Genomic DNA, 13,898 nt, shown 5'->3' with positions numbered 1-13,898 from the left:
TGCTCTCCTTGCCCGGCCTGTACGTTTAGGTGGACAACCATGTCTTGGTAGGTTTGCAGTTGTGGCATACTCTTTCCATTTTCGGATGAAGGATTGAACAGTGCCCCGTGAAATGTTCAAAGCTTGGGAAATTATTTATAACCTAACCCTGCTTTAAACTTCTCCCTGACCTGTTTAGTGAACAAACAGCATCATGAAGGCCAAGGAACACACCAATGTTCTCGAACAAACCTCTGAGGGCTTCATAGAAGAGCTGTATTTTACTGAGATTAAATGGCACACAAGTGGACTATTTACTAATTAGGTGACTTCTAAGGCAGTTGGTTCCACTAGATTTTAGTTAGGGGTATCAGAGTAAAGGGGGCTGAATACAAATGCACGCCAGACTTTTCACATATTTATTTGTAAAAAATTTTAAAAACCATTGATCATTTTCCTTCCACTTCACAATTATGTGCCAGCTTGTGTTGGTCTATCACATAAAATCCCAATAAAATACATTTACGTTTTTGGTCATAACATGACAAATACATGTGGAAAATTTCAAGGGATATGAATACGTTTTCAAGGCACTGAATGCAAAGACACAGTACATATAAACATTACTGTTTATGTTAGCATGATGTTCTACAGGTGAAACTCGAAAAATTAGAATATTGTGCAAAAGATCATTTATTTCAGTAATGCAACTTAAAAGGTGAAAGTAATATATGAGATAGACTCATTACATGCAAAGCAAGATAGTTCAAGCCGTGATTTGTCATAATTGTGATGATTATGGCTTACAGCTCATGAAAACCCCAAATCCACAATCTCAGAAAATTAGAATATTATATGCAATCAATAAAACAAGGATTGTACATAGAACAATATTGGACCTCTGAAAAGTAGAAGCATGCATATGTACTCAGTACTTGGTTTGGGCCCCTTTTGCAGCAATTACCGCCTCAATGCGGCGTGGCATGGAAGCTATCAGCCTGTGGTACTGCTGAGGTGTTATGGAAGACCAGGATGCTTCAATAGCGGCCTTCAGCTCTTCTGCATTGTTCGGTCTCATGTCTCTCATCTTTCTCTTGGCAATGCCCCATAGATTTTCTATGGGGTTCAGGTCAAGCGAGTTTGCTGGCCAATCAAGCACAGTAATCCCACGGTCAGTGAACCAGGTTTTGGTGCTTTCGGCAGTGTGGGCAGGTGCCAAGTCCTGCTGGAAAATGAAGTCAGCATCCCCATAAAGCTCGTCTACGGAAGGATGCATGAAGTGCTCCAAAATCTCCTGGCAGATGGCTGCGTTGACCCTGGACTTAATGAAGCACAGTGGACCAACACCAGCAGATGACATGGCTCCCCAAATTAACACAGACTGTGGAAACTTCACACTGGACTTCAAGCATCTTGCAGTGTGTGCCTCTCCATTCTTCCTCCATACTCTGGGTCCTTGGTTTCCAAATGAGATGCAAAAGTTGCTCTTATCAGAAAAGAGGTCTTTGGACCACTGAGCAACAGACCAGGTCTGTTTTTCTTTAGCCCAGGCAAGACGCTTCTGACATTTTTTGTTGTTCAGGAGTGGCTTGACAAGATGAATACGACATTTGAAGCCCATGTCCAGGATCCGTCTGTGTGTGGTGGCTCTTGATGCACTGAGTCCAGCCTCAGTCCACTCCTTGTGAAAGTCCCCAACACTTTTGAATGGCCTTTTCCTGACAATCCTCTCCAGGCTGCGGTCATCCCTGCTGCTTGTGCGCCTTTTTCTTCCACACTTTTCCCTTCCACATAACTTTCTATTAATGTGCTTTGATACAGCACTTTGGGAACATCCAACTTCTTTTGTAATTACTTTTTGAGGCTTTCCCTCCCTTATGGAGGGTGTCAATGATGGTTTTCTGCACAACTGTCAGGTCAGCAGTCTTTCCCATAATTGTGATTCCTACTGAACCAGACTGAGAGACCATTTAAATGCTCATGAACCCTTTGCAAGTGTTATAGCTTAATTAGCTGATTAGAGTGGGACACTTTGAGCCGAGAATATTGCACCTTTTCACAATATTTTAATTTTTTGAGATTGTGGATTTTAGTTTCACCTTTTAAGTTGCATTACTAAAATAAATGAACTTTTGCACGATATTCTAATTTTTCGAGTTTCACCTGTATATGGACAGAGTGAAGAACTGGAGCATGTTTTCTGTTACAAGAAAGCAACTAACAGAAGTAGTAGTAAAAGCGCGTGTAAACATCTATATCCCACAGAGTAATTCCCAGGTGGTTCCATTGTGTCTCTCTCTCTCCAAGCCAGCAGCAGCACTGGTGGTTTCCAGCGTTTCCTACTGCTCGTAAAACACTTTTCCTGTCCCCTCCAGAGTCCCTTATAGCTTGCATTAGAACTTGATGCTTTGAAGTGCTTACAACTACTGGATTAAATTCAGAGACTTTTTAATTGACTCTATACACTCATTTAGCAGTGTTGTTACAGCCCCATGTGACATACAGGATTCTGTTTATTGCGTGTCAAATATTTACCTTGCATAGCACAGAACCTGCCTAATGAATTACACTGCAGACATTTTTGGGAAGATAAAATACATTTTTAAGTAGACTAAGTTTTTTAATGAATCCAGTATATAATTAAACCCATAAAGAGTGGTTTCTTTTTTTGTCCAGTGGGCCTTTTTAGATTGAGCCATTACTCCAGCTAAAACATATATGCTTTTTATAAAATATCTAAGCATAAGTGTACTATTGGCATAATCACTCTTTCACTCAGTGGGAAGAGTTTAATTCCTGTGCTAACAGGACTATTTATATGGTTTGGTACATGACTCATCTTGTTAGTCATTTCCCACCAGAAAACCAAATTTACCATGTATATAATATTATTCTTTATCAAAATACGCTCTACAGATAAAATAATTACCTGCAATGGACAAGAATAGCTTGGTTTTCTATTCTTTTTTGTCTTACACAATTAACAAATTCCAGAAAATCAGATGATTCATCAGGCACACCATGATCAGGCCAAGCAACGTACTGCAAATGAGAAACTGGCAACTCCTCTCCTGTCTGCAAATAAAACATTTGTAGACATATTAAAACACTGATACCAATGAACAAAAAAAGGAAAAACACATTCTTAACACTGTAATATAGTGAGTCAACATACGTAAACATATGGTTTACTATGGGCGTCATGGCTGGGTAATATTTATGCCATGGAATAGCATACACAGTCCCTACTATTACTGCTTGGCTTATTTAATATCATGCAAGTTATTCACTCCTGTTTTTCTGTACCTCGGCCAGACTCTGCTGCAGCTACACCTGTCAAAGGCATAGGCATTTGGCCTAGGCTTTTGCTTAGATGATCAGCACTGGAGAAAGCTTGGTGAACCAATTTCTGCTCTTCTGTTACTCTTTATGTATTCAATCCCAAGAAAACCAGTGCCATAACTTTACAATAAAATTTGAGTATACATCTGCTGATAACTGACCTCGCTCTTGCATGCCTGCACCCATACTGGGATAGGTACGCATATGTATAATTGGGGCTGGATACTAACTGGCATTATTATAAAGCTTCATATTTAGCCACAGAAACACAAAGTGCTCCAATGGGCTTGTACGTAAACATTTTAAAAGCTCCTGTGAGGTTTTTAAAGTGATGATCTTTTCTTTTGAAACTCTAAGAGCATATTAAAAGCATAACTGATAAAATACCTTCAAGTTCTATTAATGGAGTATTGCAGATATTGGGACAAATACAGTATTAATAAGGCACATTTACTTCATTGTGTAGAAGTATTCAAAACCAGGTGGCTATGTTTTACTCTTACCTCAGTGTTTGTTATTATCATTTCTCTGAATACATAAGCAATTGTACAGTCTTCTGAGTTACATTTCACCATAAATTTCCCATAATCCATTAAATCAGGGGGATCAGGCCAGTACTGATGACATTTAGTCTATAGAGAAGAAAAAAAAAGCAGACAGCTACTGAGTATAATACACTTTTATTATATATGACATACCTTGTAAAAGGCTAAAATTTATATTGATTATTAAATATGTAACATTTATAAAACGGTTTGTGTCACTGAAAGTACACAGCCTTCATTTGAGGTTATCAGACAAGGAATCTTAAACCGGCAGTAGACTGTTCGAATCTCGGTTGGCTCAGCAGGAACCGGCCGAGATTCGAACCATGTATGGGCAGGCTGAATGTACCTAAGTAATTGATGAATCAACTTGGGTACACAAGCCTGCAGGATTTTACATGCGCTTATTTCTAGCAACTGTTATAGCCACTAGCTATAATCACTGTGTTCTCCTGGCAGGGATGGCATCCTCGCCAGTAGAACACAATAGCTCCGTAGGAGGGATTCCCGTGTCAACACTGTCTGTAATGATGGCAGAATTAAGCAAATTTCTTTACTGCAATCACGAGTTGCAGAAATCGGCTAAGTCTATGGCCTACCTGAGTGTAACAGCACAAAGTAGCTTGACCATTACGATTGTAGAAAGTTGCCAAAAATGTTATGAGTGACAATTACCTACTGCAGGGCTTGAAAAAGCCGCTCGCCCGCTCGCCAAATGCCAGGAGAAATTCCTGTGTGGCGAGCACAGATGATGGATGGAGCAGCTGCACCTGCACTCCAAGTCTCATTGTGAAGCAGAGTTTCAGTTTCCAACTTCCGGTTTTACACTGGCAGCACCGCTGAGGGGACAAGTGCGGGAGAGGTCCGCTCTCCTCCGCTGAGAGGAGACACCCTCTCCACCGCCGCGGGGAACCCGAGGAGAGGTCCGCTCTCCACCGCCGCAGGGGAAACAAGGAGAGGTCCGCTCTCCACCGCCGCAGGGGACACAAGGAGAGGCCCGCTCTCCACCGCCTTGGGGGACCTTGAAGTATTTTTGGGGTATGGTCTGTGGAAATTATGTTCAGTTTATGTATGGTTATTTGTACATTTTTTGAGTACAGTTAGAGGTCCATCCTCCACTCCTACAGTTTTTATAAAGTTTAATCTTTTATTAAACACCCTATTGTACATGTTGTATAGCTTTTAGTAGTACCTGAAAACTTGCATAGTGCTTTCTCTTGGTGTCTGTACTCAATACGGTAATAATAATATGCCATGTTAGCAATAGATAGTAGAAAGGATGTGAAAATGTAAGCAACACCTTTTTGCTAGCTAACCTAATATACTTTAGTGCAAGCTTTTTAGAATACCGAGTTGTCTTCACCAGTCATGGTGTCATACCTTTACACATCAGTGACATGAACATACACATAGTATATGCAACAAATGGTCACCAGGGGATGCCTCTGGCAGTCTGCCAGGATTCGGTGACAATTGTCCTATGTCTATGGATAGACCTTACATCCAGTTATTAACACGTTGTGTCCTTTAATACTTTAATGGCAGAAAATGTGTTATGTGATTTTCTAATATAATAACAGAGATGCTGTGAATACACATTACACATTTACATAGGTTTCATAAATTAGGTTCTAGGCTCAGTCTGGCCTCTTATCCACTATGAGACTTGATTATGTAAACCTGCTTTCTATTAGCCTCTATTCTAAAGAAAAATGTAACTTCATAAGCGTTAAGGGGGCATGGTTGGGGCAGGGCTGGGGGTGGGGCGGGGTTGGAGGCGGACCTGGGCAAGGTTGGGTGGGGCAACTGGTGGAGAGTAAGGTTTGTGCCTGGCTAGTAGGTCTAGACTCGAAACTTTAAGCCCTGACCTACTGGATACCGTGGAAATGCCAAACACAGAATGCACTGAAGTCATAACTGTTGGATAGCGCCCCTCCAGTATCTAATGCACTTTTGGATGTTTTATTGTCATTCATGTCTCTAACAGGCTATTGCTACTGCTCCAAAGCTAATTCCTCTTCACTTTGTATATCACTGTGGCAGCTGAGCTAATGGGAAAGGAGATTCATAGCTAGTAGGTCTATATAAAAAGTCTATTCTGGTTATGAAATGGATAGAAACTCTTACCCCATTGTGTGGTATAACTTAGGAATCTGAGACTTTGTAATGTATGAATACAAAGTACCTTACTACTAATCACTTACCGCTAACCAAAAATACTTCAAAGTGGAGTTCAACCTGAAAAAAAAGTGTCAGCACCTCCAAAAACTGTAGCTGCTGACTCTTAAAATACAGACACTTACCTGTCCCTCGGTCCAGCGGTGTCCTCACCTCTGCTGGTTTCACTGGCCGTCTTCTCTCCCTGGTGCCGGTATCTTCAATGTGGGCACCCGGCTGTGACAGCTTGCGGTTTTACAGCCAAGTGCCCACTGCACATGCACGAGAAGCGCTGCGCTTTGTGAATGGACCCACAGTCTTCTGGGACCTGTCACGTGTCCCAGAAGACTACAAGTCGGGAGGGGGGGGGAGGTGATCGCAGCAGAAGTGGGAGCGGGTACGTGTCAAATTCGGGTACCCGCTCCCCAGAGATGCCAATCCTTAATGGGGAGCGGGGGACAAAGGCTTAAAGCAGAACTTCCCCTTTCGGGTGGAGCTCTGCTTTAACTCTATTTTGACTACAAAGTATATGTGGTGAAATAAGTGTCCACTTTAAAATTAAGAAAATAACTGCTTTACACTGAGTAATTCAATGGAAAACCTGTGTAAAACATAATAAGCACTTCTGAAGCGTTTAGTGCTCATTATTGTGTTGAAGCGTTCTCCTGGATTAACTGCTTATTGCAAGTAACATGCAAACATGCGGCATTGCTAATGTAAAATTGGTCCATAAGCAATATCAGTCATGGACATTGTATTAGTCATGAACATTGTAAACACCTACCCTTCCACGTTCAGTTAATGTTGTTAACATGATGACAAGAGATAATCTGTTGTCCCAAACCATCTGCCAAAAATTTTCACATGTATGTGGAAGGGGTCCTTGAGTAGCAATGTACTTGTTTACTACATTAGATGATGGGATCTCCATCTGCAATTACAAACATATTTCATGATCACAATATACCTTGTGCCATAGCACCTACCAATCAAAAGATAAGATGGACGGTCTTTTTTTTTTTTAATGTACTGTATATTCTCCAGTTTCAATTGATCAAATGTACAACTAACAGAAAAGGCAAGAGTCTACAATTTTCCAGAAGACAGTTGTAAATTAAAAAAGTTTTCTTCAAGAGTCTCTGAATCTGTAAACATAATGCCAAGAATAGGATTCTAGTTCTATTTTTTTTATTTGAAAGCAGTTAAACAATTTCAAAAGTCATCAAAAAAATTAAAATGCATGCACACAACAATAAAAGAATTTTAGAACGTTTTGTTCCTCTATCATCCCTTTTGTACCAGACTGGTAAACCAATTAATTGCTCAGCTATTAATACTTCATTGTCCTACAATCTATTTATATATAATTATCTCAAAGGGTTTGTCTAACCAGCTACAATTTTATCACTAATTTCACTAATTAGTTCACTTATTATTTGAAACAAATGTTCCCCTTGTGGAGTGTTTCCATGACATTTTTCTCATCCTTAATGTTTTGTGAGTAGTTCTCACTCTTGCATCAGCTGCAAGCCAACTGAATTAGCCAAACACTAAGAAGGCAAAAGTTCTGTGAATTATATTATGTATATTGCTGACAGGAGGCAACATGCTATTCATGTTTTTGAAAATTTCCTTTGAATTCTCTAAGTGTTTGATACTGAACTCCTACAATCACTTTACAGGAACATGCAATAACTTACATTCACATAGCTAGCATTGATGTAGTCTTCAGTTTCCTGTAAGAGTACTCTAGTAGCATCATCTGTAGATGAAATAATAATGTCAATCTTTATATTAATTACAGCACTTTTAAATGGTTTATTTTCTATTCATATGTTCATCTTCAGACTAGCACTATCCTCTAAATAATAAAACCTTAATTGTAGCTCTTTAAATAGATACAATAAACCAGTCTGGGTCTTTGGAAACATATCCGGTCCCCACTATTCTTTTTACTCGGTCATGTGATTCCACCTCAGGAGTTGAATGGCTACTGAAATGAAAAGATTTTTTGAGAAGAAGCTTGAGTCTAGTGTTTCTCTTCTAAATGTTTACTTAGCTACATTTTACACAGGCAGTTATCAATGTCCAGAATGTTCCTCTATAAGAATTCCCAAATAAGGGCGAGGTCTCAAGCTGCATAGACAAACAAATCCATATCAGTCAATAAAGTCCTGTATGGGATTCCAAACTGAAAGTAGTTCACATCACTCAGCCCTCCACATAAGACTTTAACGTTGACCTTAAATGGATCAAAACTCTGCCAGGTTAGTAGGGATCGGCTAAATTTTGATCCATGTATGGGCAGGCTAGTTGAACACAAGTTGATCTACCAATCAACTTGTGTACAGTCAGCCATGATCAGTGCCGCCGGCTATAGCTGGCAATGCTGATCAGTGTTTTCTGGCAGCCAGGAAGTATCCCCGCTTTCAAAATACAATACCTCACCTGCTGGTTGGATGAAAAAAAAAAAAAAAAAAGCATGGCCAGCCTGAAGGTTTAGCCCAGTTGAAATGCCCAGTAGGCCGTAAATTCTCTATATCAGTATTTTCACTTAACATGGTCATTAACAGAGGACTGTACCACTCTGGTGTAAACCAAACATTTTCTATGGTCCCTCACTCCTCCACTGTATCTATGGAGGTGCATCGTAGCCACCACTGGACAGCAGCATTGTCAATCAGTGGAAAGAAGGGTGTTAGATGGACTGGTAGATTTAGATTGGCTTTACATAAGTGACTAACAATTTAAAGCTGTTACAGTATTTTTTTTTCTTTTGGGATAAAAATGTTTCAAAAATGAAATCTGATCATTAAAAGCACCCTGTCAGTGTTAAATGGTTTGACTCAACCCTGTAAGTGACACTTTTGCTGAGGAGCTTGGTCTGTTAAAGGGAGTTGAAAAACAACAGATTTACCGGCCAGAACATAAGGTACTAAACATAGTTATAGGGGCACTGCTGTGTTAATAATAGTGACAGACTAAATGATGTATGTAATTTATTTTATTTTGGCCATAGTTGTACTTTAAGAAGTAAAAAAGAAAAAAGCAGATGGATGGAAGTTAAGCAAGGACAATGTAAGGCGATGGAAAGAAATGAAACAAGGGAAGGTAGAAAGTAAAAAAGAAAGTTACAGCCATTCAGACCTGCTTAGCTATCATATGCTGAGCAGAAGCGGTAAACCACAGGTATAAATTATTCTAACTCTAAATTATGTATAACAATTAGAGCCAGGAGACCCTCAAAAACATTAAATCTTTTCTTTAGAGTATTTTTTCTCACATATAGTCACATAAATAACTATTTATGTCTTTTACTGAACCAGTTTTTATTCATAAAAGTTACTTAGAATTATAAACAGAACATACAGTACATCCTTATGACTAACAAATGAGAAATTGTATAGTTACTCACATGGTAAAACATCTTTATATCTGTTTTTATCCATATTTTGGCCAGTTTTCGCACATGTGATTGCAAGCCCAGGTTTCTTTCGATATAGTTGCTACACGACAGTTAACGAAAGAATGAGAAAATTAAGAAAGCAATGATGCATCTGAAGCTGTATCAACATGTATACATTTGTTTATTTTATCTAGCCATTATTTTTGAATTAAAAGTATTAAGGCTTGTTCTGACAAGTGTTACAATCAAACACAGACACTGTGCTGTAAGTGCAACAAAAAGTGCGTAGAATGTAATTATACTCAGTTTCATACTGAATCAATTTATGCATCATATCTGCCAACAGTTCTTGATTGACATTTGTCCCATAGACACAAATCCAGTGTCTGTGTATGTTTACTTCAGAATCAACCTGTATATCTAGCTAATAGCAATGCATTTTGGCTCATATGATAATACTGGACAATATTTAAAACATAGCACAAGGATCAATTAAGCAAAATTTTATGCATACAGCAACTAAACATAATAGCATGCTGACCCAATGAAGATAGACAGCTAGGATCATCTGGGGCAGAGCGATTTTGATCCGATTTCTAATGCAATTTCTTAGTGCAGCTACAGTGTGATTTTATGTGATTTTGATATATATTTAACCCCTTTCCCTCCTGAGGATTTCCTGACCAGGCCATTTTTTGTGCTACAGCACTGCGTTGCTTTAACTGACAATTGCGTGGTTATGCAACACTGCACCCAAATGAAATTTATGTCCTTTTTTTCCCACGAATTGAGCTTTCTTTTGGTAGTATTTGATTGCCTGCACGATTTTTATTTTTTTGCGCTATAAAAAAAAAATCCTCAATATTTTTTACTTTTTGCTATTAAACATGTTCAGTAAAAAAAAATCTAATTTCATCATAAATTTAGGCCAAAATGTATTCTGCTAAATGTCTTTGCTAAAAAAAATCCCAATATGTGTAAATTAATTGGTTTACGTGAAAGTTATTGTGTTTGCAAATGGCGGTATAGATACTGGAATTTTTTTCTCTGTACTAGTAATGGCGGTGATCAGCGACTTATAGCGGGACTGCGGCGGACATTCTGACACTGGGGGGAACTGACTTGGTGTCACTGACATCCCCAGTGACCAATACAGTGATCAGTGCTACAAAAAAAAAAAAAAAAAAGAAGCACTGACACTGTACTAATGGCACTGGGCAGGATGGGGTTAACAGGAGGGGCGATCAAAGGGTTAACTATGTGCAGGGAGTGTTTTACTAGGGGGCAGTGCGCTGGTGCTTCACTGTAATCACACTGATCTGGATGGCTGTGCTGTGCACAGACATCCAGAGCAGTGTGCCCGATCTGACAGGGAGGAGGACTGTTAGTAAACAAGACAGTCCTCCTCCCCATCGGTGATCATCGGTAATTACCGTCCGGGACCCAGTGACTGACGGCTGCGACTGCAAATGGCAGCACGGGTAGGGCACGCGTGCCCCCTACCCGTAAATGTAAAATCAACACATATATACACATGATTTTGCAAACCAGTGCCGCCCTGTAGCAGTATTTCTGCTATAGGGCGGACAGGAAGCGGTTAATTCCTGTTTACTGCTCTTATCACTGTTGTCAGCCAGCAGGAATGAGTCATCAGTTGTTAAGGAGCCTGCACCCACTGGCGTCCTAACAACGATGAGTCATCCATACTATCAGAAGAATGTAAACAAAAGAACCAACAACTATAAAAAAAAGGCATTTGTCTCCCTCCTCCCCCTTGTATACCAGGCCCTTTGCGTCTGGTATGGATTTTGAAGGCGAACCCATGCCAAAAAAATAAAATAATGATGTTGGGTCCCCCAATACCAGACCCTCCAAGCATGCAGCCTGGCAGGCCAGGAAAGGAGGGGGGGGGAGGGACGGGACGAGCGAGCAGCCCCTCCCCCTCCTAAGCTATGCCAGGCCACATGTCTTCGGCATGAAGGGGGCACACTGTACCTTATCCCCATGTTGTCAAAGGCCTCTTTCCCAAAACGTTGGCCTGGTAGTTGTGGTAGTGCAGGGATGACTTATTGGAATCTGGAAGCTCCCTTTAACAAGGGGGGTCCCCAGATCCCACACCCCCCATGTGACTGAGTATGAGTTACATAGTACCCCTACTCATTCATCAAAAAATGTCAAAATTAAATAAAAAGTTTTTGACAAGTCCTTTATTTTAAAAAATAGATAAAAATCTCACCTGATATACACTACTGTGCAAAAATGTTGGTCAGGTGTGGAAAAATGCAGTAAATTAGGAATGGTTTCAGAAGCACTTCTATAAGTGTTAATAGCTTATTCTTATCAATTGACAAAATGAAAAGTAAATAAACAGAAAAGGAATCCAAATCAAATTAATATTTGATGTGACCACCCTTTGCCTTCAAAACAGCATCAGTTCTTCTAGGTACACTTGTACACAGTTTTTGAAGGAACTCGGCAGGTAGGTTGTTTCAACCAATTTGCTGAACAAACCACAGATCTTATGTAGATGTAGGCTGCCTCAAATCCTTCTGTCTCTTCATGTAATCCCAGAAATACTCGATGTTGAGATCAGGGCAGTGTAGGGGCCAAACCATCACTTCCAGGACTCTAATGACATTGGCTGTATGTTTGGGGTCATTATCTTGCTGCAGAATAAATTTGGGGCCAATCATATGCCTCCCTGATGGTATGGCATGGTGGATAAGTATCTGCTTGTATTTCTCAACATTGCACCATGCTTCACTGTTGCCTGCAGACACTCATTATCGTACTGCTCTCCAGCCCTTCAGTGAACAAACTGCCTCCTGTTACAGCCAAATATTTCAAAATTTTAACTCATCAGTCCAGAGCACCTGCTGCTTTGTTTATGCATCCAAGTTTTTTGTGCATAGCTGAGTCAGTTAGCCATGCTTCCATGTTAGCATTATGGCTGTTTGGCTACAATTCTTCCAGAAAGACCACTTCTGGCCAGACTTCTCCAGACAGTAGATAGGTGTACCTGGGTCTCAATGGTTTCCACCAGTTCTGTGCTGATTGCACTGCTGGACATCTTCCGATGTCTAAGGGAAGTAAGCATAATTGCGTCTTTCATCTGCTGCATTATGTCTCCTTGGTCAACCACTGCATCTTCGATTCTCAACGTTTCCCATTTCTTTGTGCTTCTTCAAAAGAGCTTGAACATCACATCTTGTCTGCTTTGAAATATTTGCCTGGGGGAGACTTTGCTCATGCAGTATAACTACCTTGTGTCGTGTGCTCAGTCTTGCCAGGGTATATGACCTCTGACCTAAAAACGATCTACCAAAACCTCACCCTAGTAACATAGTTTGGCTGTTCCTCTTCTAGTTTTAAGCCTCCTACACAGCTATTTCTGTTTCAGTTAATGACTGTGTTTCAACCTACATATGAAATAGATGATCATTAGTGCCTGCTTGACTCTAATCCTACAAAATACCTGACTTTGTGCAAGTGTAAAAAGTGTGCAGGTATTAGAAATGATGTTGCTTTGAAGTCAAAGGGTAGTCACACCAAATATTGATGTGATTTAAATTTTTCCTCTATTCACTCCCTTTGCATTTTGAAAATTGCTAATAAACAATTTCAATATATATGTTTTTGAAAGCATTTTTACCTTACAGCATTTCTTCACACCTGCCTAACATGTTTGCACTGTACTATAAATCCATCATGAATCAATCATGGTGAATGCAGGCTGTGGACAAAAAATTAGAAGAAAAAAAAAAAAAGTAAATAAAGGGGCATGGTCATCCTATAACGCTATATGACGCCATCCTATGGCAGTGACATCATGGGTGATCCCCACTCACTTATGATGTCACATGGTGTCTTTTGAAGATCCCACCCTATGTTTTCATAGGGGCAGTGGGAAGTTGCGCTGTCATTCGGCAGGTGTCAAGCGATGGGAGTAGTCATGTTCGGCGGGTGTCTTTTTTTTCTGTTATTATGCGGATTGGCAGTCAGTATTTATCGTGACTGACAATGGATTTTTACATTGTTATTTACTTTTTATTAATAAAGAAAAACTGTTTTGTGTTTTTACGCACTTTTGAGATCTTTTTGGTGAATGAGTAGAGGTAACAATGTACTTCATTCAAATGGAGGGAGAAGGATGGGATCTGGGACCCCATATTTAAAGGGAGCTTCCAGATTCCGATACGTTACCCCCCACAAACCCCGGGTCAGGGTTTTGGGGAAGGGGCCCTTGTCCTCATCAACATAGGGACAAGGTGCTTTGCCATGGCCAAAACAGGAAGTGAGGAAATCCCCCCAAATTGAGGGAATCCTGGAGTGTTACCAAGGTCACCAGAACTAGTGTCTCCATTGGAAGATTTCAACTATTAGTATTTTGATGTCAACCCAAAATTTTAGATTTTCTTTCACTTTCACTTTCGTTGAGATTGGTAAACAGAGCAAATAGAAAAGGTACA

General features: G+C 40.0%; 1 protein-coding gene across 1 annotated transcript in view; it reads right to left on the bottom strand.

Annotated features, from left to right (window-relative positions):
• The window catches only part of PTPN3 (protein tyrosine phosphatase non-receptor type 3), a 235,213-nt gene that overhangs the window by 21,837 nt on the left and 199,478 nt on the right, over positions 1 to 13,898 (bottom strand). Inside the window, exons 21-25 of the mRNA XM_089689065.1 lie at positions 9,439 to 9,529; positions 7,724 to 7,785; positions 6,808 to 6,954; positions 3,825 to 3,953; positions 2,909 to 3,054 (exon numbers count right to left, since the gene is read on the bottom strand). Coding sequence (XP_089545191.1) covers positions 2,909 to 3,054; positions 3,825 to 3,953; positions 6,808 to 6,954; positions 7,724 to 7,785; positions 9,439 to 9,529 — 575 coding nt within the window. The remainder of the gene's footprint in view (positions 1 to 2,908; positions 3,055 to 3,824; positions 3,954 to 6,807; positions 6,955 to 7,723; positions 7,786 to 9,438; positions 9,530 to 13,898) is intronic.

This window comes from Staurois parvus, unplaced genomic scaffold (genome assembly GCF_062004578.1).
Source record: "Staurois parvus isolate SC_StPar_1 unplaced genomic scaffold, SC_StPar_1.0 ptg000468l, whole genome shotgun sequence".
Lineage (NCBI taxonomy): Eukaryota > Metazoa > Chordata > Amphibia > Anura > Ranidae > Staurois > Staurois parvus.
Note: the sequence above shows the minus strand (reverse complement) of the source record. Positions and strands in the feature narration are given on the sequence as shown.